Genomic DNA, 24,879 nt, shown 5'->3' on the forward strand with positions numbered 1-24,879 from the left:
GCTCCGGCGCGGGGGCGGGCTCTCCCTGATCGGCCGGGCGGAGCCGCGGGAGCGCCGATTGGTCAGTTTTGCCGTCCGTCTCCCGGCCGGCACCAGCTTCCTGAGGCGGCGGCCCGCCCCACCTCCCGTGATCGTCGCCGGTGCCGGCGCTGCCGGGCGCCCAGTTGCAGCTCCGGCCTCCAGCTTCGGCCGGGGGCTGCGGGAGCGGGATGACTCCGAGCCAGTGGGACCTGCCGGTGGAGCTGTGCTGCCGGCCTATGGCCTTCGTCACCCTCACCGGCCTGGACGTGGTGTACAACGCCGTGCACCGGGCCGTGTGGGACGCGTTCTGCGCGAACCGGAGGGCCGACCGCGTCCCCATCTCCTTCAAAGTGCTGCCCGGCGACCACGAGTACCCCAAGTGCCGGACGAAGGTAGCGAGCTGCCGGGGCCGATCCGAGGGCCGAGTCCCGTGGAGGCAGGTTGAGGGAGCAGGGCTTGTTGGGTGCGGAGAAGAGAGGGCTCCGGGCCTTCCGGTACCTAAAGAGAGCTCGCAGAAACGTGGGGAGGGCCCTTCTTCATCGGGGAGCGTAGTGACGGCTCCAGGGGTTTCGAACTACAAGAGGGGAGATTTGGATTGGATTCCAAGAGGCTGTTCTGTGCTGGAACTGCTGCACGCAGCTGTGTGTGCCCCATCCCTGGAGGTGCCCGTGGTTGGATGGGCCCCGGGCAACCCGAGCTGGTGGGGAGCACCCAGACCATGGCAGGGGGTGGGGGGCTTTGAGGTCCCCTCCGACCCAAGCCGTTATATGCTTCCACCATTCGGTGCTTAACCTTTTTTGCCGAGTCTGCTTGGTACCTGTTGTCATTTGTTGGGTGCTATCTTGGTGCTGGGCCCTGTTGCTGGGGGGTGAGGTGCGTCTTACTTGATAGGAAGAAAAGGCTTGAGGGGAAGGATTGTAAAGAAAAGTTAAGAAATGTAGCCTCAAAGGCCAAGAATGTGCTGCCAGTTCCTCTTTTCCCCGATACTAAAACAGATAATGAATGGTTTTAGTAGACTGTTCTAATCACCTCAATATTTTCAGAGGACCTCCTACGAGTGGTATATTCCAAAAGGGATCCTGAAGACAGGTTGGATGAACAAACACCTGAATTTAGTTCCTGCACTTGTGGTGGTGTTCTATGAACTGGACTGGGATGAACCGCAGTGGAAAGAAAAGCAGTCAGAATGTGCCACTCGGGTTGAAATTGTCAGGTAGTGCTCCATCTCCTTTGTAAGGTGCTACAAGCATTTGGTGAAGTGTAAATTGTGGAGTCTTTTCTGTGCTGTAAAACATTTACATATATAATCTTCTTATATGCGAATTAAGGGGATCTTGACTTTTGCTTTTTAATGTACAGCTACAAGTAAAGGCGTTTTTTGTATGGCTTATTTGGTAAAGTACTTAAGTAAAAACAGCTTCTGAAGTGTTGTTTGCTAAACTCAATGCAATTATGCTTATCTTGATGAAGGGGTGAGCACCATGTTCTGTTGATGATGTGGCATATTCTGTTCAATTTTATTTCTTATGTAGGGTGTTTTCATTGCTTCTGTGTAGACTGAAATGGAACTTTTATCTGATTATTCACCAATATGAAGGGAAGCCTTAATGAGCTGTGTTATTTTTATTGTAGGCAAAGTTTGCAAGGAAGAAATACAAAAGTTGCTGTCGTCCTGATTCAGAAAAAAACTCCATTACCTCCAGGTACTGGAAAGCCTTGTATGTAATTGTAATGATCTCATTTTTCAGAAAGGCTGACTGAGCTGACTGTAGTCTGTTGCGTTAACTGCAGTTCGTGATATGATGTCATCTGAACACAAAATACATTGAGGCTGCAGGGAGATGCTGCTAAGTGCAGTTGAAAAATGTGTGGAACTTTCATCCTTAATTACTTACTCTCAGATCTGTCCCATCTGTTGATACTATGTATCAAAAATGGTTTGTTAGTATAGTGCCCACAACAATGTGTTTTCATAGTAAGTTGTGTTTTAAAGCTTACTTGAGATCAAGAAAAAATGAGAGGGCTGAGAGCTGAGGGTAATTGCAGAAACCTTTAGTTGAACTTTGTATTAATCAATGAAACTTTGAAGGATGAGAGAAGACAGCTTGTGATTTTTCATGCATGCATTCTCAGCTAGCATTGGGAAGTGCTTTTGTGCTCGGTATGTTGTTGAGTATTCTTTGAGTGCCGTTTTTTAGTGAACTTAAGCAAAATATAAAGCTTCTTTCCAGCCATCTCTGCTGCTTGCTACGTTTCCCCTCTCTGTGCAAGAACTTCCTTGGAAGAAGTAAATGCTGTGGAAGTCGCATCTTGAATGATCCTTTCCTACACCAACTTTGGATGTGGTGGGGAAGTCGTCATATTTCTCAGATGGCTGCTACTCTTCTCTGGATTTGAAGAAAATCCAATGTTTTTTTATGTTGGACTGAAGAAGCCTTTTAATGTCGAGATCCAAAGTAGGGAATGTAGAGGAAAAACATGAGTCGAAGTGGGGCGGTGAAACTTGATGTGTTTTAATTGTTTGTTTTTCTAGAACCACTGTTTCAGCTCTAGGTGCATATTTGCAGTGTCAGGCAAGCCATTATTTTATTTAAGGTAGAAGATATTCAATTCTATGAGGCAGATCAGAAATTTAAGGAAAGGAATAGTCATACTTTCACCTTGGTGCTAGATAAACCACTCCTAGTAGGTTTGTGTAATGTGGTCCCCTGGATGAAGCATGTAATATTCAGAAAGAACTAAGAAGGAATTTGTTAGATTTTCTTGTACCTTGCACTGATTGAGATTTTGGAGGTCACTTGACACTGCAACACCACATAATGTTACCTGTGATTTTCTTGCCTTCGCTAGGGGAAGATGTTATTGCATCGGAGAGGGCAGCAGCTTTATGTAATGCTTGTGACCTTTCTGGAAAATCCCTCTTTGTGCTTCCACACACTGATCATCTTGTTGGCTATATTATAAGGTAAGCGAATGTAACTCACTGTTTTGCTCTGTGTCCCAATGGAGGTGGTGAGAGTTGACAGGCTGAGATGATGGCTGTCTGGCATGCTTGCTGTAGAGCAGCACTGTGTGTTTCATCTGTTCACTGGAATTCTTCCCGTTGTTCTGCAAGCTGATGAATCGCACAGATCTCCCCCTTCTAAGTGGGGTTGAGTGGTGATGTCAGAGATGTTGCTCTGTGGGTTTCCAAAGAAATATCGTTAAGTATCTGAAGATGTTCCCCTCTTCATGTCAGATAAAGGGAAAGCAGACTTTTCTACTTCTTTCATGGTTTCATCAGTGCTGATTCTGATTTTTTTTTTTCCCTCAAATGTTTTGTTAGTTGTAACTCTATTAGCAAATATTTGCACTTCTTTTTCTCCTCCCCACCTCCACTTCCTGGCAGCATAGATATCTTGGTATTTGTACTAAGTAGTAATTTTCTGAGTGCAAATACTATCTTTGTCATTTCTTTACATTCATCACACTTCTTATTTTAACATATACAGAGTGTATAGCTTCAAATAAATTACCAAGACCTTTAAAACAAACAAACAAACCAAAAAAAAACAAAAAAAACAAAAAAAAAAAAACCAGAACAGGGAAGAGAGTCTAAAAACACAAGCTCAAACCAAGGCAATTCATTACTATTTCCAGCTTTTTGAAGGTAGGGCTATATTATTAGGGATTAACAGCTCATCATACTCAACTTTTTTTTTAATGTTTATATATTCATGTACAGAGTTTCTGATTCTAGTTGTATTGACACTTTTTGTAGTGGTAAAATATACTTATTTTTGAAGAAAAGACTCTCCTTCTCCCTGTAGGCTGATCTGTCTTATACAGCTGCTACATGGTGCTAACATAAGTATGCTAGGCACTTATAATTTTTTTTTTTTTGTCTGAACTTATAGTTGTTCAGTGCTTTGTTTCTATCCCCATCCTCTCTGTTGTGTGGCACATAGAACATGAGGTGGGATCTCCTTTAGCCTGCAGTCATCCCTTTTCAGCTAAATCACAGGTCTGGTACTTCATCCTTTATTCTCTACCTGTGGCCCTGCTATGGAATGCATTTCTTTCATGTTCTCTGATTTATTTATTTATTTATTTATTTATTTATTTCTCCTCTGGTTGATTTTACTTTGTCCTGATCATGCAGCATATACTTAAGTCCTCTTTCACCTCGTACTGTATTCAGTGCTCTGGGCCTTTTTGTCTCTTCTTCCCCCATGACTTGTCATTGGGCTCTTTATCTTGTGGACACAAGTTTGACCTGGTCTTTGCCTTCATAATCTTCTTACCCTGTATAACATTTTGCCTTCCATTCCTCCCTCCCCCATCTAGCCCAGACAAGAAATGTTTTGACCTCCTTATCTCAGGAGCCTCTGCAAGGTTTGCTTGCCCTGACTGAGGGATCTCCATTTTCTATTGCCTTGCAAAATCCTGGCAGCTTATCAGTGGACTTTCTCACCTTAAATATCAGAGATTGTTGTGCTAGAAATCAATACATGAAACTCTCAAAGCTCCTTTATTTTGTGCCACATCTCCGTGAGGTTTTGTGTGAAGAGTTTTCATCTGCGTGCACTTACTGTGTGTGGTAACTTACAGAAGATTGTAGTAATATTTCAAGCTATTTCTGCCAAGCTTAGCATAAGCATGATTTAAAGTAACTTACTGGGAAGTTACTCAGATTCCTTGTATGTGAGAGAAACAGTGAAACTTATGAGCAACTTTGTTGCAGATTGGAAAACGCGTTCTATGAGCATGCACAGACTTACTATTATACAGAAATAAGAAGAGTCAAATCTCATAAGGAATTCTTGAACAAAACCACTCACCAGGTAATGTTACTCCATTTTTGCAGTATTATGCAAGTTTGAATTGCACGTTGAAACAGGAAAATAAGGGCTGTTTTTTTTGCTTAAACGTTTTTATTTCGCTCCTTGCCTCCATCCAATTTAAAAGTTTTTCTCTCTTGGTGTAGCAAGTTAATTGGCTTTTTTTTCTGTAAGATAAACTTTGATTTTGATTGGTTTTGCTGCAGTTTTTGTCTTCCTTGCATCTTGAAGAAAGAATCATAGCTCAAAAATGAAGTTCTCTATTTTCCAAAGAACAACTACGTATATGATTTAGCCAATTTGAATGTAGTGTCTTAACAACCTGTGGGAAGTTATATCCTTAGCAGCTTCAAACTTGAACTCTATGTTTAGCTTTTGCTTTTTAATTGTCAAATATTTACTTAGGTGCACAACTGCTGTTGAGGTTGCCAGCCTCCCTCTTTCTCATTTGGAAGCTGGGATCCAACTGTCATGTTCTGAACAAACATGTTAAAATTTTGGGGTGTTACAAAGCTTCTCTCCTTTTCCAGGGTGAGAAGCTTAGTGCAGATTCAGTCTGTTGGAGACTGATTAGTGCTGTGTCATGGTGGCACAGAGAACTAGGAAATAATTGCACAGGCAGTCTTTAAAGCCAGTGGCTCTGTTCTGTAAACCTCTGAAACTATCAATTGTATCTGATTTGTAGTTAAAAGACATGTTCAGATGACTGTGAATGATGTATGCTGGTTGTGTTTTGCAGCTTCTATTTGTTAGACACCAGTTCAAAATAGCATTCTTCAGTGAGCTGAAACAGGATACGCAGAATGCTCTCAAGTAAGGCTTGTGTAGTCTTCCCCCATCCTCTCAACCCCAAATCATCTGCCTGTAGCTTAGCATTGGATACTTTCTCACATGCAAAATGAGTTAAATGTGTAAGTAAGGGATACCTTCTTAACTGGAAAGGACACTGTTTTCTGATGTAAGTAATCATGTTCTTGAACTGTATTATCTTGTATGAATTAACTCTAATTTAAGTATTTATACTTAGAAATTACAGGACTGCATATAATCTTGTACATGAGTTGAGGGCTCATGAAACAAACATGCTGGAAATCAAGACCATGGCAGGATTTATAAACTACAAGGTAACAAGCGTTCATTCTCATCTTCGACAGCCTGTACTTAAAATAAGTAAATAATTTAATTACTTAGTGCATCTTTAATGTATAAACCTTTTAGTGTTCTGTTCTGTGGGGTTTTTGTTTGTTTTGTTAAGGAGGTAGTTTAGAAATAGCCATCAATGGGGCACAAGTTACACTCAGACTCACAAAGACTGAATTCCACACAAAAAGATCCTTAACTGAAAATGAGTATCTGGAGGATTTACAGTTAATTTGACATGCCGTCATTTTGAAGACTGGACACCTTTAGTTCTTTCTTTGTGCAGGGGGCATGAAAATAAGAGTTACTTGTTTCTTGAGTATTTTTGTTATAAACTTAAACCACGGTAGTTTAGTTATTCCTTCTGTGGAAAGTAAAGTAATCCTTTAAGAATCAGATCATACTTTGCTGACATTCTGGGGAAATTTAAGTGAGGCAGTACTTCTATACCATTCTAAATGATCCTGAGGTTGGACTCCATCAAATTCCACCTCTCCTTCTTGAAATGACTACAGGCAAAGTTAATGTTCTTTCTAGTGACTCTGCAGCCCCATCCTGAATTGGCTGAGTTTTCTTCTATTGGTTATTTGAGGGAGAAGGGAACAAAGATAACGTTAGATGCAACAGAGAACCACATGGCTTCTGGTTTCACTTTACATCTGTTTTTCTTCCTCTATTTCTTGTGCTATTTGAACTCTTCAGGAATACATTAAGTTAGTATAGTTTGTGTTTTTGTTTCTTCTAGATTTGTCGCCTCTGTTTTCAACACAATACTCCACTGGATGCAATTGCTCAGTTTAGGAAACATATAGACTTATGCAAGAAAAAAATAGGAAGTGCTGAACTGGCTTTTGAGCATGCTGCCTGGATGTCTAAACAGTATGTTTTTGCTTAGTAATGTTTGTTTTACCTCCTATGTATAACTTTCTGAAGCTCACTGTTTTGTCTGGGTAAGATAAACTGAGCTCTTTATGAACAAGTGCACCTCTTTCTTACATAAAAGCTGTGTGCTTTGATTTTGTTTTGGATCGATTATCATTACGTGGGGAAAGAGCAGGGTATGCCAGAAATGCAGCTGTAGAAATTAAAAGCAAAAATTCAGAGAAATGTTGTCTGTCTTAAGACTAACCAGAACTTTTGGCTGAAATGCCCCTTTTGGTTCATGTTGCTGTTCTGTACCTAAACTTAATTATAAAAATCATTTTATAGGTTTCAAGCTTTTGGTGACTTGTTTGATGAAGCAATTAAGCTGGGCTTGACAGCAATTCAAACTCAGAATCCAGGTTTCTACTACCAGCAAGCTGCCTACTACGCTCAGGAGCGGAAACAGCTAGCGAGTATGCTTTGTAACCATGAAGTAAGTTGGGAAGGGGAAAACTGCTTTGCAGGTAACCAAGTAGTGAATTACCTAATGTTATATTCTCAAATTGTAGCAGAATATTCTGTAATACATGTTAACAAAAAAAAGAAAGATTATTTCTTTTCAAATGCTTCCTAGCAATTACTTGTTAGATTTTATTTTGGTAAGATTATTATCATGAACAAATGAATTACTGTCTATCTTAGTACAAGTTATTTTGATCTGTCTAAAATAGTAAAAATATCTTTGGGTATATAAAACCTTATTGTTTTGTTTTTCCAGTATACTTCCACTTGTATAAAAATACTACTGTGTACTGCCAGGTTAAGTTTTAAAGGAAGCTCCTTTTGTGTGCCTGCCTGTACTGAAGCGTCAAAACACTTTTAATGCTTTAAAACAAAGTATAAAGCTGTTTTTATGACCATATTTGCTGAATTTACAGTCCTCTGTGGTATATCCCAACCCGGATCCTTTGGAAACACAGACTGGAGTGCTTGACTTCTATGGGCAGAGACCATGGCGGCAGGGAACATTAAGTACGTTTTGGTGTCTTGTATCTGTTGAGTTCTGGCAAACACTTCTGGACTCACTGGCACTACCAACTGACTTAACAGGCATAAGCACATAATCCCTTTTCCACAGAGCAGGATGTAGGGCTGAGAACTCACTGTTGCGTTAGTTGGTGATGTGACGTTCAATGTCACATCACCAGATGTCAACTGGAAGCTCAGTGAATGTTTGATCTCTCTAACAAACTTAAAAAAAGAATGTCAGGCTTATGCAGAATCGGGTATTCAGCAAAACTGCTTAGGCCATACTGAAGTGCTGCTGCTGCTGTTTGTAGTGCTGACTTGCAATCAGTGTGCTGCAGTGAATGTGTTCCTGGGAAAGAGACAGTGGAGAACTGGCAAAAGTAACAGTGTTCCTGAATTGAATTGCTGTAAATTCATCATTCCATCGGTTCTTGTCAGCTGTAGGTTTTTTTTCTGGAATATTTGTGATTTTTTTTTTTTTTTAATTGGTTTGAGAGGATATCATGACTAGATTTTCTTCTAAGAAGGGAATTTGTTCTTTTCTTGCTGAAGAAGTAGTTTTATCTGGAATTCAAATATATGCATATTTATTCATGCACATATTCGTATTTATTCATGCGTAATATATTTATATATATATATGTTTATGGTTGACTAATTTTTTTTAGCTGCCTTCCTTTTCTCTCTGGCTGTCTTGTCTTCTATTCTTTATTCCTCTGTCTTTTGGGCATTGTGACTTTTTCACTGTCCTCCTCTTTCCTGTTCTGTAAGTACCTTAGTATGACCTGTTCTACCTTCAAGTGTTACTGTTTGAAAATGTTGACGTCTACTGCCAGGGTTAAGCAGTTCAGATGAAGAGAAACTTTACCTGCTAAGCTGTTTATGATTCTGGGTTCAGGCAAGGGTGTGCAGTCTCTTGAAATATCAGCTTGAATTCTTACTTGAGATAATATAGGAAAGGAGCTACAGTTTTTTTTTAACGTGTGCTAAATACTAATAAATGCGGTCTAAAGACCTGGTTAACTTACTCAAAAACAGGAAAACATAGTAGCCTCAGGCCACTTCTTTTGAGCAAAATGGGAGCTATTTCATCCAGACTTTGTCTTCTAGAGCAAGGGAGATAAGTCCTTAGTGTTGTATCCATCTCCTAGGAAACAGAATGTTTAAGGACTTGAGTGTGTTTGCATTGGACCTTGTATTAGATGTCTCACCACAAAAATAGTTCCCTTCAGGCCTGAAGACAAAACTCCAGTGTCATGGATTATTCACTGTCTTATGCAGGCTTTGATCTTTCTGATCCTGAAAAGGAGAAGATGGGGATCTTATCTCTCCAGCTGAAAGAAAGAAATATCCTTCATTCAGTAAGTCTTATTCTGTTGAAGTCTTTTTTGACATAACTCTAACATTACCTGTATGACAATATTAATTTTATCTGTCAGGAGCTAATAATTACCCTGTTGAGTAATGCTGTTGCGCAGTTCAAGAAATACAAATGTCCAAGAATGAAAAGTCACTTGAGTGAGTATAAGTAATCAGATGCATCTCTTAAATTCACTTTTACAAAGACTTTCAGCATTAGTCTGATTACATCTTTCTTGTTCATTTGTTTTTTAAACAGTGGTTCAAATGGGTGAAGAATATTACTTTGCTAAAGATTATGCCAAAGCTTTGAAGTAAGTACCTTCCCTGACTGCTGCTTTTACACGTTACTTTTCTCACTGAGATGTCCTGTCTTACTGATGTGATGTAGTGTTGGAAGCTTGTCTGAGATGCTGCTAGTACCTGTGTTTAATCAAAGCATGAGCTTTGAAGTGTATCAACTCAATTTCTACTGCAGAAAGGAAAGCAGATGTGATAAGTCAGTTGCTAGAATAGGATAGCTTCCAATGTAAATTGTGGTTGACAATTGCATTTGTGGCCAGGTCTTTATTATTGCTGTTTCACTCCCCCAGGAATGATTTCTGAATTGAATTAATACAGAGTAAGGACTTTGAAGTTACAGAATTTAAAAAAAATAAAAAATAAAAAAAAGTCCAGTTTTGTTTGATGTAACAAGATAAATAGCAGAAAGATTCTTTTGGTGTCATTTTCTTATTAATGACTACAGAGCTGGGAAAGTTGAGTATTGAGGTGTACAGCTACTGGCTTTTCTGAAGGTGTCTTATTTCTAAGGGGAAACAGCCAAGATCATATTAAGTTGGAGCTCCTAATGTTTCTTTATGTTTCAAAGATCGCATATTCTGAAGAGTAGTTTGGGCTAGAAGAAATGCTTAGTGTTCTTACTAGCTAATTGGAAGCTATAAAAAGGAAAAAATAGGGTGGGATAAACAGATCAATTTGTATCAAGCCAGATTATTGTGTGAACAAGGATGAGTTTTAAACAGGCCCTCCTTTGTGATTAGGTGTGCAGAAACTGTTTTTAAACCAAATCCTTTCTCTGCATTGTGAGTACTAAGTAAGAATTGCTCAGTGTTAAAGCTACGGTATGATGTCCAGGTTTGCCTGATAAAGATTTGTGTATGTTGGCTGGAGATCCTTGAAACCCTTGAAGGGAGCTGGACATGGAAAGAATAAACATCTCAGCATGAGGAATGTTAAGATTCCTCAGTTTGGAAAGGGGCTTTTCTGTGTCTTTGGCTTGATTTCCTGGAAGCTTGTAGAGCTCCCAGCACTCGTGTGTTTCTAATACAGTGCTAGACTATGGCTTCAGTTATTTTTTCAGTTTATTTTTCAGTTATTTTATTTCTTCTTTGTGTGAAGACAGGTGAGGCTTCCTATTTTCTTGTGGAAAATTATTCTAGCCTGAGATAGAAAGTTCATGCAGTGTATTTCTTTTCAGTAACTTTTACTAGGATATATGCTTCCATATACAAGTAGTTGACTTGGATTTAATCTAGTGCTTGTTTTAGTAAAGATAATTTTTATGTTAATGATAACAAATGAGTGTCATAAAATACAGGAGTGTGTAATTTGTTTTTCCTCTCAATACTTTGCAGGCTGTTAGACTATGTTATGTGTGAATATCGCAGTGAAGGGTGGTGGACTCTTCTCACTTCCATCCTGACGACAGCTCTCAAGTGTTCATACCTGATGGCCCAGATAAAGGATTATATAACATACTCTTTGGAACTATTGGGTAGAGGTACTGTGTTCAGAAATGTACTCAGTTTGCCTGTGTAGAAAAACTGAAGTCTATACGTGCGTGGCAGTCTGACAAAGCATTGCCAGATACAGTGCTTACATTGCTTTGTGTTAGACTGCAAAGGGTGTGTATATAGGTAAATATATGCCTGTGCTGATTTCTCATCTTAGATGCAGGAAACTGAGCTTTCATGCTCTTCTATTATAGCAGCCTTCCAGTAAGTAGAGGAGGCCTGCAGGAAAGGTGGGGAAGTTCCCATTTTCAGGGAAGGTAGTGATAGGACAGGAGGTAAAGGTTTTAAACTAATAGAGACTAAACTGAGATTAGATACTAGGGGGAAATTGCTTACACAGAGGGAGATGTGGCACTGGACCAGATTGCCCAGAGTAGCTGTGGCTGCCCCATGCCTGAAGGTGCTCATCCAACCTGGGTTGGATGGTGGCCCTGGGCATCCTGATCTAGTGGGTGGCAACCCTGCTCACAGCACAGCTGTGATATTCAGACTTGTCTTTAGGGTCCCTTTGAAACAATTCAGTGAATTCAGATAGACCCCATCAGGGTATCTGAGGCACAGAGCTTTGCTTCAGGCTGGCAGTTGTATTGCTAAAATTGTTAATAATAGAAAATCCCTGAGTTCTGTTGGTGAGGGTATGAAATTTAATATAGCTAAAAGGAGAAGTGTTTTCCACTAAGTAACAAAGCCAGGGCTTTTTTTCCTGGTCTTCAAAACGACAAATATGCTCATCAAATCTTCTACTGGAATTCTGCTGGTAAAATATGCATACAGTATCTTTGAAGGAAAAAGTGTGGCTTAAGGTAGCCACTTGGTAGCTGGTTTTTATAATAGCTGCTACTTGACGTTGCAGAAATAACCCTTGCATGCCCTGATTTGCCAACAAATACCAATTTGAGGTTACGTGTGGTAGAAATGTTTTCTTCTCTTAGCTAGGCATGCTATCCTGCTTGATATTAAGGAATAATAATTAAAACAAAACTACCTTTGTTTTTCAAGGGAAGACCACTTATTTTTTTTAATAGGTCTATTTTTCCTCTGGTCACTGCCTTGAGCTGCTGTTTCTAATCTTATCCAAGTTTCCTTGTACTTCTCAGACATTTGTTCTCTATTTAACCTGTTCTAAATAACAGTAACAAGAAGCTGTAGATATTCTTATCAAGGGAAAATCTCAAGAAATGTTATGAAGTGCTGGTCTAACCAAACAATATTTTACTTTGTTCTAATGAAAATAAGTGAGAACACTTGAAATGGAGGAACTTACGAAAACAAAGTACTTTGTGGATGCACATTAAATCTGGGGGGCAGGATTTATTTTTCGAAATATTTTTTCCAAAATCCAAGTAAAAAGAAGTGTTTATTTTAAAGTTGAAAATAAATAGTAAAATAACATGTTTCTGTGTTTGTAATCCTTGGTTTTGTTTTGTTTGCTAGCATCTACTCTTAAAGATGATCAGAAATCTCGAATAGAGAAAAATCTGATCAAAGTTCTAATGGTAAGCCCTAAATCTCCTATTACCCTTTCACATGTTCTTAAGAAGGGGATCAGTGTTTGGTAACCTATTTTTTTTATTGTTGTTTATAACCTTCTATCTGGGTACAGAATGAGAGCCCTGATCCTGAACCTGATTGTGATGCTGCTGCTGTGAAAGCATCACAAAAGTTGTGGTCTGACCGTGTTTCTTTGGCAGGCAGTAATGTTTTTACAATAGAAGTCCAAGATTTCATACCATTTGGTAAGTAATGAGTCTTCCAGCAAATTTACAGGAAGTTAAAAATAAATAAATAAATGTGAGTGTAGTTATCTCAAAGACACAACTAATTAGGACGAAATATACGCTGTATTTTAAAGTCAGCAAAAATATAAACCTAGCCAGCATTAGTGTTCTTCATCTAAGTGACTAAGAAGCAATGGGAGGACCAGTGATCCCATTCTCAATGTAGACTACTGGAAAAAAATTGTTTTGAGCTTCATGTGTGGGTGGGTGGACAAATCCTCTTAGTTTCCAGCTGTGGCCATCTGTGCCTTTATACATGGCGGAAGTAGTAAACTGTTTTTTGACAGACTTCTGTTCTTGAAACAGAACTCTGAGGAAAAAGCAGAGTGTGTTCAAAGCGCTGCCTTCCATGGGAAGAGGGCATGAGGGAGCATTACCTGTAACTGAAGTGTAGTTAAGTGTCCAGGTTTTGTTTTTCTGCTCAATATCTGCTTCTGTTCCCCTTTGCAGTGGTTTCAACCAAGTGCTGACAAGTAGCTTTCTGTGACAGTGCAAGTAGCCAAACCTGCCTCACGTCTGCATAAACGCAGAACAATTCTTTTCAATAATTGTTAGGGGAAAGAGTGCTTCTGGAATTTAGTGGTGTAGTTTAACAACATTTTTCTTGAATTCTAGTGCAATGCAAAGCAAAATTCCTTGCTCCAAGTTTTCATGTTGATGTTCCTGTGCAGTTTGATATTTACTTAAGAGCTGACTGTCCTCATCCTATCAGGTTTTCTAAGCTCTGCATCAGTTTCAATAACCAGGTAATCATATTTTATTTCTGACTTAATGAGAGAAACTTACGATAAGAGCAGAATACTGTCTGTTAGCCTTTTCAGCCAAAGAAAAATTATTTGAAGTGCCTTTCCAAAACCTGTGTTAGAAGTTCAGTTGGGAAGATGTCTTTTCTTTTTGCATTATCACTTTTGACTACTATATTGATATTCTGTTATCTTCCCAAATCCAGTTTGAATAGTTATAGTATCTCTGTTCTTCTGTAAAACTTCAAAATTATCCTTCTGAAACTTTAATGTCTTATTTCTTGTGGTGTTTTTGCATAAAGCTACACTAGTGAATATCATGGATGCTTTTTCACAAGAAGTTGCATTGTGATGTACCTGCTAAGCCTAGCTTCAGTAATGAGAGAGACGTTAAGAACCATTATAGCTTTATCCACTAACACAGAGCATTAATGTCTGCTATGCTAACATTAAAATGTCTCAAGTCTGTAACTACCAATGTTATTTGCCATGCTTCCGCTACAGGATTACAACCAATACTGTGTGGTAGAAGAAGCTTATCAAAAAAGCGATATTCTAGAACAGTCGTCACAAGGACCAATGTGCTTAGTCCCTGGTAAAACAAGGAAGTTCGCGTTCAAATTTGTTGCAAAAACTGAAGATGTAGGAAAGAAGATTGAGGTTTGTCAATTTATTGTACACCTTTCATACTTTTACAACTGCAAACCTACCTCTATAATCTCACATCAGTTATGAGTGACACTGCAGTTCAAAATGATTGAATTTCGTTCTTGAAACCAAATGTCAAAAGGAAGTATAAAATTTTTTTAACTGCAAATACCAAGACAAACACAAAAAACTTAAGTATTATTTCAGGCTTTTAAAATGTGCAATACATCTGTGTGGGAACTGCCGAGTCACAGCCTGAACCTCTGATGGATCACCTGAGGCGAGCCATGAGTCAGTCATGGAGCACAGCTGAAGGCAATTCACCTGTGCTGCAGGAAGGGGTGGAGCCTGGCTGCACCCCTCCTAGACCTATTTAAGAGCTGGCTGCCAGTGGGGAAGGATCTCTCCCGGAGATCTGCTCTGCTGGTGTTTTGTGGGTGAGCCCAGGATAGGGGTAAGCTTTCTATCTATTCTCTTTTTATTATTATAATCTGCTTTGCCTAACTTTCTTGTTTATTTCATAACATCTTGATATTCATTGATTATACAACATCATTCTTTTTTAAGAAAAGTGTATCTATATATATATTTACACACAACTATGGAGTTGTGCCCCTATGTTGCACCCATTTGAGCCTGGATCCTTTTCCACTACAGTTTTTTATTAAATAAAAATTTTGTGGTGGTGAGGTCATGTGACTCCGGTCAGCAAAGCCCCCGTAAGCATTTTGGTGATATATAGGTACAACTAAAATACTTATGTCAGAAGTCTGTTTTTACAACCACAGAAACATAGAATGGCCTGAGTTAAAAAGGAACTCAAAGATCATCTAGTTTCACCCCCCTATGCTGTGGGTGGGGTCACCAGCCTCTAGACCAGGCTGCTCAGAGCCACATCCAGCCTGGATTTGGAATGCTTCCAGGTATGGGGCATCCATAACCTCTCTAGGCAACCTGTTCCAGTGTGTCACCACCCTCCGTGTGGAAAAATTTGCTCCTAATATCCAACATAAATCTCCTCTGTTTTAGTTAAAAACCATTCCCCCTTGTCTTACCACTATCAACCCATGCAAACAGTCATTTCCCCTCCTGTTCATACGCTACCTTCAAGTACTGGAAGGATCACAATGAGTGATCTCAAATCACAACATTAGAAAGCTAACAGTGTGTTCAAACTTCTATCTATCAGATCACCTCTGTGGATTTGATCTTGGGTAGTGAATCTGGCCGATGTGTGATTCTGAATTGGCGAGGAGGAGGAGGAGACGCTGCTTCGTCTCAAGAAGCATTGCAAGCAGCACGTTCCTTCAAGCGGAGGCCGAAGCTCCCAGACAATGAAGTTCATTGGGATAGTTTGGCTATTCAAGCAAGCACAATGTAAGTAAAAATTGAAAGACTTATCGAGTCTTCTGTGAAGTCCATATCACTGTCTAGAAGAAGATCATGTACTTGTTGGGACTTCTTAGTGTGAACTTCTTAATACATCTTTGCGTAACTGGTGGAAGATAGTATCTATCTTAATTCTTTATGACTTTTGAGCTTCCAGATAGCTAGAGATACAGCTAAACCTTACCTTAATCTCTGATCATGCCAAATATGCTTTAGTTCCTCTTCTCACCTAACTCTGGGCAGATTTTTGACATTTTTGTGCAAACCAGAAGCCATCATACTCACAAAAATGTATGCACAAGGAATCTTTTGTTGGAAAACAATCATTAATAACTAGGCTAACACTAACTAGGTCTATTCAAAAGAATGAAATCAGATTGCTGTTGGTGGGGGCGCTTCCTTATTTTCTGGCAGAAAATCTGAACTATTAATGCTTTCTAGTGGGCTTTCAGTATTTTTAGTATATATTTTCAGTATCTCAGTATTTTTAAAATTGTCACTATCGTGCTGCTTCTCAGTAGTATTGTCTCCTAAATGAATAGCCCTGTAGTTGTCAGAACTGTCTGAACAATAGGCTGTTTCAATCTCTTTTAATCGAGGCTTAAACTCATTATTTAAGAAACATACAATAACTGAGTCTTTTCTCTTTGAAGGATTATTTCTAGAGTGCCTAACATTTCTGTTCAACTTCGTCATGAACCTCCTGCCCTGACTAATGAAATGTACTGTTTGGTTGTGACTATCGAGTCACATGAGGAGACAGTTGCCAAAGATGTTAAGCTTACTGCAGGTTTAAAGCCAGGTATTTCAGGTTATTTTGTTTAATCCAGCAGTATCCTAATAGATTCCTTGTTGGTTTTTTTTTTTTTTTTTTTTATATGCAATGAGGAGACCTATAGTAAATGGTTCTCCTGCAGTAATTAAGGGCCAAGCCAAAGCTGAATGTTGGGAATGATGAGATAATAGTGATAAGAAAGGCTAGCAGTCTCATTCAGGTATGGTTATCTCAACCTCTGCTTGTCAGTAGTGTTGCATTCACGAAAGGTGGATATTAGAAGTGTGAAAGAGATCATAGAAGCTTTGGCATTCTTTCCTAATCCCTTATTTAATTTGCTCAGTGTTTAAATTTTTATTTTCCTACGAGATTTCTCATTTATTTATTTTCTTGCTGAGGGGTAAGCATTAAACTGCTCTTGATGAACATGTTCTAAGAACAGGTCTACATGAGTTTTATTCTTTCCCCACTACCTTTCCCTCCTCCTCCTCTCCTTCACCCTCCCTCCCCCCCCACAAAGTCTGGGGAGCAGTGAAGAAGACAATATTCTTTTCAGTGAGATGGAAACTATGCAAATATTGTTTCAGTTAGCTGGGTACAGCTATTACTGGCAGTTTTCAAGATGTGAAGACTAAAAGTGTATTATGAGTATGCCTATCTGTGGTTATCAGAAAAGGCAAAAATATTTTCTTAAGCTATTAGCATATAGGATGCAATGTGTGCTCTGAAATAGAACTACATTCCCTTTTAAATCAGTGGGGTGTTCTTTAAACTTAGTTGATATTTGGGCTTGGTTCCTAAAGCAGTGGGTAACAGTTGGTCTTTTCCCCCCTCTCCTCTCCCTTTTGATCATGAATCCTAGCACTTGATGCACAAGGTCGTTATGAGCTTGCTGATTTTGCAGTAAGAGCAATTAGAATTTGACACTACATTTATAGTGAAGATAGTATATTTTCTGCAGCTGAAATCTTTTTGCGAGATGTGACTCATTTTGCTTTGAAATTTATCCCACGTGATTGCAGTAATGTTGTTATTCTAGTCAAGCCTTGACTGAAGAATAGTGGCATTTAAGATCTATGCATTTTTCCCACCTGTTCTCAATGCAGATATGGAAGAACAATTTTAAAAGGACTTAAAACTATTAAGTTGTACTTTTGAAAATGTAACAATCACAGAATTGTGAAACTTAATTTTTTTTTCCACATAAAATAAAAAGAAAAGCTAGGTCACATAGTTGTGATCATGTTGTGTTTTGTGTATGGTAGGGAATATGTGGATAGGATTTTTTTTTTCTTCTAGCCTAAACAAAATGAGGAAAAAACTGCAAGATGTGAACCCTGTGTTTAAAGAAAAAAAAAAAACAAAAAAAAAACAAAAAAACCTAAGGTGCTGTCAGATCCCTTCAGTCTGTACTTCAGAAAGCTTCTCTCAACCAAATGACAATGCTCATTCCTAGTGTGTTGCTTTCTGAGCTGAATGTCCTATTCTTAGTTATTGCTTATATGCTTCAGTGATTGTAAGCCTGTGTGGAGATGTATAGATATGTAAGCCTGTCTTTAATCCTAGGGCAAGATGCCAACTTGACTCAGAAAACTCAAGTGACTCTTCGAGGAACAGACACATGTGATGACTCCTTTCCTGCATTGCTTCCTGATATCCCTGTAGGAGATCTGCAACCAGGGGAAAAGGTGAAAGCCTACAACCTTATTTCTATATCACAGTTAAGAAAATGGGGAGCAAGACTTCCATAATGTATTTAGTTTCCCCTCTCTGAGCTGCTAAATGAAATGCTCATGGCATAGTTTGCACGATGTTTACTTGTAATTTAGTATTCCTTCAACTAGATCACCTTTTTGGCTGGTCCAGGGATAGGGCATATTCTGGTATTGATGATACAGCTGAGAGGATATAAAATAAGGAGGCTTATCTCAACTGTTAATTGAATTTACTAGCTTCTGGACAATGGATAATAGTTGGCAAGTGTGATTCAATTTGGAGTCAAATATGCAGATGCTATACCAAATTCTGGTTGTGGCTAGTTAGTCAGAAGTTGGGTATATCATGTTACATGGGAATGGTTCTTTTCTGGCACTGTTAAATAGCAGATGATCAATAGGGAAGCAACTGGAGCTGTATTACTCTAATGGAGATCTTATACTCTGTGGTTAAGATCATGCAGTTTAGGAGATAGTTAATGATCAAAATAGTATCTATAATAACATTTACTGTACTGTTGCTCTCTTGGTCCAGATGAGATGATGATCTAAAGTTTTGGACAGTTCTAGGCCTAACTGATGTATCCTAGATATAGTATGGCTCATAATATTTCCTTCATTTTGCAGCTGGAAAAACCAATATACATTCGTTGTGGAACAGTTGGTGCAAGGATGTTTCTTGTCTATGTCTCTTACTTGATCAACACTACTGTTGAAGGGAAAGAAATCCTCTGCAAATGTCATCGGGTAGGGTACAAAGATGCTCCAGTTACTGAAGGCTCAGTCTTGAGGTTAAAAATATGCCTTGCGTTTTATTACTGTATCTCCAAGATCCTTAAAAGCATCTAGTAGATGGGGGCGTAGAGAGGCAAAATGATTCCCATACTGATCTAATTTAGGATGAGCAGCTTTGTAAGTGTAATCAGAATTTTTAAAAAGCTGCTGTTTATTCCCTATTTAAAAAAAATAAAACATTAAAATAAAACCCTGGAAGAACTTAAAATGATGATGATTAAAAGTAGAATTGTATTAGTAACCTTTGATGTTAGTTGCCTGAATGTAACTTACTCCCTCTTTGGCTCTTTTTGTTACCTACACAGGATGAAACTGTAACTATAGAAACAGTGTTTCCTTTTGACGTTGCCATCAAATTTGTCTCCACAAAGGTATGTGTTCTGAGAAGTTGTTGGTGTTGTGGAATTGTGCCACTTCTAATAGTTGTGCCCTGTTTAGTGAGAAATAGCCAGGTTTTGTGTATGTCTTGACAGCTGGAGCACTTGGACAGAGTTTTTGTGGATATACCATTTTTACTGATGACAGACATCCTGAGTGCCTCTCCTTGGCCCCTCACTATTGTAACCAGCCAGCTACAGCTGTCAGCTTCCATGACCTCAGTAGATCAGCTGGAATCTTATGTAGAAAATGGTAAGTTTTCTTAGGTTCTTTTCTGTCACGAGGATATTTTATTTTTAATATTAATGTAAGTAGAAAGTAAGTGTGGATGACTTTTAAACAGGATTTGCTGATCAAACTCTAGAAGTAGCTGCTTAACTCTTTCTTCACTTACCAGCACACAACTGAAATGGCTTTAGGTTCAAAATGTAGTTCCGCTTCACAGTTGATCAACTAAGAAAACTTGATAGGTGGAATCAAAATCCTAAGTACAAGAGATAAAAGGGAAAGCACCTGAGAGTACTTCTGATAAACAACAGATATACATTTGAAAAGATTGGCAATATTTCCATTGTTCATGAACTTTGGGGTAGCTGCATACCTACATATTCAAGAGCTTGCAAGACTGTAGTTCTAGAAATCAATGGCTTTCCCAGATCCATTAATCATCAGAGTATGATATTTCACCTTTAGCTCTGGCAGCTTTAGCCTCTAGTTGTTGCTCCTAAAGAGCTAACAGCCGGGAGGTACAAACCATTTCAAATGCTAGCTATCCAGCGCCTCAGTTTTATTGTTGTGATATTTTTTCCCCTTGCAGGACTTAGCAAATAACAAAATAATCTTTTAGTACTATTTTCTTTAAAAATCAATTGTATTGAAGAAGTGTTGGCTTTTCATTTTAAAACATGCTAATGTCTTGGAATCTTCTGTGGAAGAGAAGTATAGAGTTTGATCTGTTGCATGCCAAAAACAATTGCAAAATGAACTCTAAGTTGGCAAAGACTTGTTCTGTATCCACCTGGAAAATCCTCACAATGCAATCCAGAAAGTAAGCTGTCATATATTTGTATATCCCACCCTCTTATGTGTTGGGATACTTTACAATCTTTATTGAATTTGTGTATGGTGTAGGTATAGATTTGCAGACCTTTGTCTGAATGTTTGTGTCTGTATAATACTGACTGTTTAGGCTTAATGAGTGGTGTCTGAAGTATTGATTGTGCACTGATTTTAAACCAAATCTTGCTGATAGTTGTCTTACAGACAGGTGAGAGTGCCAGTGAGTGCTTTTGCCTGCGATGTCCTCCAGTTACTAATAGTGGTGGAGTGGCAACTGGATGTTATATCATTTCCTGGAAGAGGTATGCAGCTCTTGGCCCAAATGGGGAGAAGCAGTCAGCTGCTTTGGTTTTCGAATGATGGTGATTTTTGGCTTTTTTTGTATTGGGTCTTCCTGTAACAAAGATTGTCTAGACTTCAGATCTTAGTAATAACCTGGTTAGGCCCTGGAGTAAATACCTATTTCACTTTTTTTATGTGGTTATAGTTTTAACATTCCATGAAGCTTTATTCTTTGTAAGATCTTAGGTCAATTACAAAGCCTTCCACTCTGTTTTCACTAACCATGAAATATTTCACCTGAAGCCAAGTCAAAGTGGTAATTTGGAGAAAGTAAAATGAACAAACTTTTAAAATGGGAAAACTATTTTCCCTCCCTTGACTCTGGGTTTGTATTTGCTCAATTTTCAAAGATAAATGCTCAGGTATATCTGTCTTCTTGTTGTTTTGAATATAGAGTAGTTTAGTGTTCTTACTTGCCTTTTGCTATTTTATCTCAATGCAATGGCACTACTTGTGTTCACTTCAAACAAATATAAGGGGATTTTTTTTTTCCACCACTGAAATTACTGTAATTTTAGTTTTAGTCGTGTATAAGTGGTGATCCTTTAGCATACTCACTTATTGCATTGCAAAACGTTTGTTTTTCTTCTGCAGAAGTTCACCTGTGGAAAGTGTACCTGTTGTCAGTACGGTCATCACTCTGCCACATGTGATTGTAGAGAGCATTCCCCTCCATGTTAAAACAGGTAATGTTAATTTGGTAACCTACATGTTCTGCCTAAAGGTTTTAAATCTTCCCAGGTAAATGAGTGCTACATTTTGCAGCATCAAATTTTGTACCTTGCATTTGCTGTAGCAAAAGGCAGGAAATCGGTGATGGGTTCTATGGGCTTAGTGAAAGAAATTGCCTTATTTGAATTGCATTGCCCCTCTTCTCACTTCTCAGTTTTAGGAAAAAATTGGAAGATAGGTGTGTGAATGTGCAGTTTCAAAAGACTACAAAGTTGTATTGCGTGGCAGCACAGGCCACATTACCTCTACTGACACAGCCTTCCCAGTGGGGTTTCTTTTGATGCCTTTGGCAAGAATTGTTCCATCCACCCACACCCTGGCCACTTCCCAGGAAAGAAACAGCCTGGAGAACTGGAGCTGCTTACGGGCAGGTGAACTGTTTCTCTTTTGGCACTCGACCTGCACAGGAGCAGAGCAGTAGTGCAGAGCTCATTGCACACACACAATTACTGTGATTTCTTCGTTTTGTTTTCGCTTGCACTGATCTTCTGTCATTCTTTCCTGATGTATTTTGACTATCACAGTATCTAATAGGTTTGGCAAGCTGAAGATACTCAGCAGCAAAGTGGCTTTTTTAGTTAGCATTCCTGAATAGTGTGAACAGTCAGGAAGCTTTGTAACTAGGTACTGAGTAAGTGGAAAACCTAACAAATAAAGTTCTGATCTTTTTTTTCCTTGAAAATCTCTTGAGAAATGTTGAAGATGTCTAGTTACTTTCTCACTTCAAAATCTTCACTGCTCTCTAGGCTTGCTTTTTTTGTGTGTGAAACTTTTTAAATGTGCTTTTTTTTTTTTTTTTAACTTTGAGATTACTTTCTTTTTAAAGATCTGCCATCATTTGGTCGAGTTCGAGAATCCCTCCCTGTGAGATATCACCTGCAAAATAAGACCAATTTAGTCCAGGATGTAGAGGTGTCAATGGAACCCAGTGATGCATTCATGTTCTCTGGCCTTAAGCAGGTATAAAAATGTCACACTTCCTAATCCTTTTGGTTTCACTAGTAGTGAAAAATATGTTGATTACACTTGCACTGATGTTCAGTGATGACAAATTCATTTTGCAAATGTTGTATGGTAAATTCTGTCTGGAAGACACAACGTGAAGACTCCTTCATAAGAAAGGTCAGATGGAAGCCTGATTAGGAGCTATGTGTCACATACTGAAACACCACATTAGCTATGAACTGTAAGTTGTTAGCTTTAACTAAAAGAGGAAAGTAGTTGCATAGTTTACTTTGTCCAACTCAGAGGTTGGGAGCATAAATAGTAAACTGTTTGCCACAGAACTTACCTATTTGTGTTTTTTTCTCCTTTCTAAGATCCGATTAAGAATCCTTCCTGGCACGCAGCAGGAAGTGTTATACAACTTCTATCCTCTGATGGCTGGATATCAACAGTTACCATCTCTTCATATTAACTTGCTGCGATTCCCAAACTTCACTAATCAGTTGCTCAGACGATTCATACCTACACACATCTTTGTAAAGGTAAGACTGTGAGAAGTGTTTTGTGTTCAAAGGCTAAAGTTATAGAGGTTGAGCAACCTCTATGATTTGAGGCTCAGAAACACCGCAATACTCCACACCTCCCTAAACTTCTGAAAACATATCCTCTCACCCTCATGAATCACCCTGTCTAGATTTTCTTTAAGTATTGTGGATCTGAAGACAGCTTAAGACAAATAGATCTTGTGCTTCTAAAAAAAAAAAAAAAAAATAGTACTTGATGTTTTCCTGCTGCAGTCTCCAGAATATTGTATTCACTTCTTAGTCAGACTCTGAGCAAGCAAGGAACCTGAAGAGTTTGTTTATATGAGTAGAGCTGGACTTGTTCAGGCGTCTGTAAGCCTGTTTTTCTAAGACACAGGCCTGGCATTCTTTCAGTTTTATTTCAGCCAAAAGAGATTGACAGCACATGTAAAAACTGAAGTTCTGCCTATCAGTGGCTTTTCTAGATTGGCTGTTGAGATGTCATCTTAAGTCAATACAAGAGGCTTTTTTTCTTCAAAAGCAGTGTTCTCACCATTCCTGTTGAATCTCTTTAGGGTTCAGAATGCTAATCCTCTTGCTTTAGAGTTGTCAGGGCCTCAAAGCACCTTGTTCTAAACCTTGTTTTAAGAGTGCATCTTCCTTTTTTTCTTTAACTTTTTTCTCTCCATCTCTGATTTTTGCCTAAACTGTTCCAAGAAGTTTGCAGTTTCATTCCTGTTTTATACATTATCAGCTTTTTATACTGCAGTACTCAAGTACTCCAAGCTCTAATCAGCAAGGCCTTGTGTAAAGTTGTTTGAATGTGTATGGAGATGCTCTTGACATTTAACAGGGCAGTTATAAGGAGCTGTAGCCTTAACAAAATACTCACTAGGCCAAACTCGAATTTCAGTTGGTTGTCATTCGTGTTTGTGCTACTTCTGGAAATCATTACAAATAAGGATAGACTTGGTTTCAGCACACAAGTGTGGCACCACATGATGTATTGTGAAGTTAGTTTCATAAACTGTGTGGAAGATGAAGGCTGTTAACAGTCTTTATTCTTACTTTCTTAAAGCCTCAGGGTCGTCAAGCAGATGAAAACTCAATTGCAGCTGCATAACTTCAAGACTTGCACCTCTGCACTTAAAGAAGATGGGAAGTTGCACAGAATACATAATGCTTGCTTTGGAAACATGGCTTTGATCAACCATAAGAATTATGTTTTTAATTACACCTCTTAACAGAACTAATATTAAAAAAAAAAAGTCTTTCATAGACCGTCTTTAAGGAAGAAACATGGGGAAAACTTGGTGCTTTAACAGGAACATTGTTTTGAAGGTGACTTTGAATGTCAAACTCTTAAAAGTATTACTTTCTAGGCACATTAAGTATCTTGAGTGTTTAAGTGGAGAAATACAAATCTCTTTTACCAAAACCAAAAGACATTTTCACAATTAACAGTGAGTTGAAGTGCTAGGTTTGCACTTTACAACACTGAAAATGATCATCCTTTACAAAAATGTGCTCTGTGCCATTTGCATGAAGGGCAAAACAGGTTGTGCAGTAGCATATGAGTGACAAGTGATTAATTTGTGTTGTTGGGATTGAGTGGCTTGCTAGTTGTTAAAAAGGGTAAATCTGAAAGGCGTTTCTTCTGGGTAAGCCATACATCTGGGTTTGAGTTCAGAATAGCTGGTCTAATGAACAGATTCATTAATTCATAACAGGTGGACTGTCCAACCTCAACTTAATGTGGTTTTGAATTATTTTTGCACATGTCCAGATTGACGATGTCTTAATAGCCCCCTTCTGTGTCAATTAAAAGAAATTCTACTGTTGTACAGCTAGAGATGAACTGGTGTTTAAAATACAACAAATCCTGTACATATTTAAAAAGAACAAACAACAAACATTGTGAAAACTTCAGTTGTTTAACTTTCTAAATGACATTTTGCTTGGAGAATATCTTATTTATTGTCAAAGTGAAGTTCTAATAAATAGCTTGTAACAGAGTGCTTTTGAAA

General features: G+C 38.7%; 1 protein-coding gene across 1 annotated transcript; it reads left to right on the forward strand.

Moving 5' to 3' along the window:
* The first annotated feature begins 160 nt into the window (after positions 1-160).
* On the forward strand, positions 161-24,879 carry TRAPPC11 (trafficking protein particle complex subunit 11). Its single transcript, XM_042811744.1, has 29 exons — positions 161-413; positions 1,065-1,234; positions 1,654-1,724; positions 2,872-2,986; positions 4,745-4,844; positions 5,581-5,654; positions 5,869-5,965; positions 6,727-6,860; positions 7,191-7,338; positions 7,784-7,877; positions 9,156-9,235; positions 9,314-9,392; positions 9,493-9,547; positions 10,871-11,016; positions 12,464-12,525; positions 12,633-12,765; positions 13,423-13,553; positions 14,055-14,210; positions 15,388-15,575; positions 16,241-16,389; positions 17,929-18,050; positions 18,705-18,824; positions 19,178-19,243; positions 19,346-19,502; positions 20,503-20,611; positions 21,246-21,337; positions 22,210-22,343; positions 22,703-22,870; positions 23,931-24,879. The coding sequence occupies exons 1-29, from the start codon at positions 210-212 to the stop codon at positions 23,973-23,975; spliced, it is 3,399 nt and encodes a 1,132-aa protein (XP_042667678.1). The 5' UTR covers positions 161-209; the 3' UTR covers positions 23,976-24,879.

The sequence above is a fragment of the Centrocercus urophasianus genome, unplaced genomic scaffold (genome assembly GCF_019232065.1).
Source record: "Centrocercus urophasianus isolate 14NV4802_14NV808 unplaced genomic scaffold, USGS_Curo_1.0 seq_13, whole genome shotgun sequence".
Lineage (NCBI taxonomy): Eukaryota > Metazoa > Chordata > Aves > Galliformes > Phasianidae > Centrocercus > Centrocercus urophasianus.

What these genes read in the sequence shown, in the direction of transcription:
- TRAPPC11 (XM_042811744.1), top strand. Translation starts at nt 210, where the DNA reads ATGACTCCGAGCCAGTGGGACCTGCCGGTGGAGCTGTGCTGCCGGCCT. An exon ending in TTTGGAACTATTGGGTAGAG is followed by an intron (nt 11,017 to 12,463) that starts GTACTGTGTTCA and finishes TTTGTTTGCTAG; the next exon opens with CATCTACTCTTAAAGATGAT. An exon ending in TACTGCAGGTTTAAAGCCAG is followed by an intron (nt 16,390 to 17,928) that starts GTATTTCAGGTT and finishes CTTTAATCCTAG; the next exon opens with GGCAAGATGCCAACTTGACT.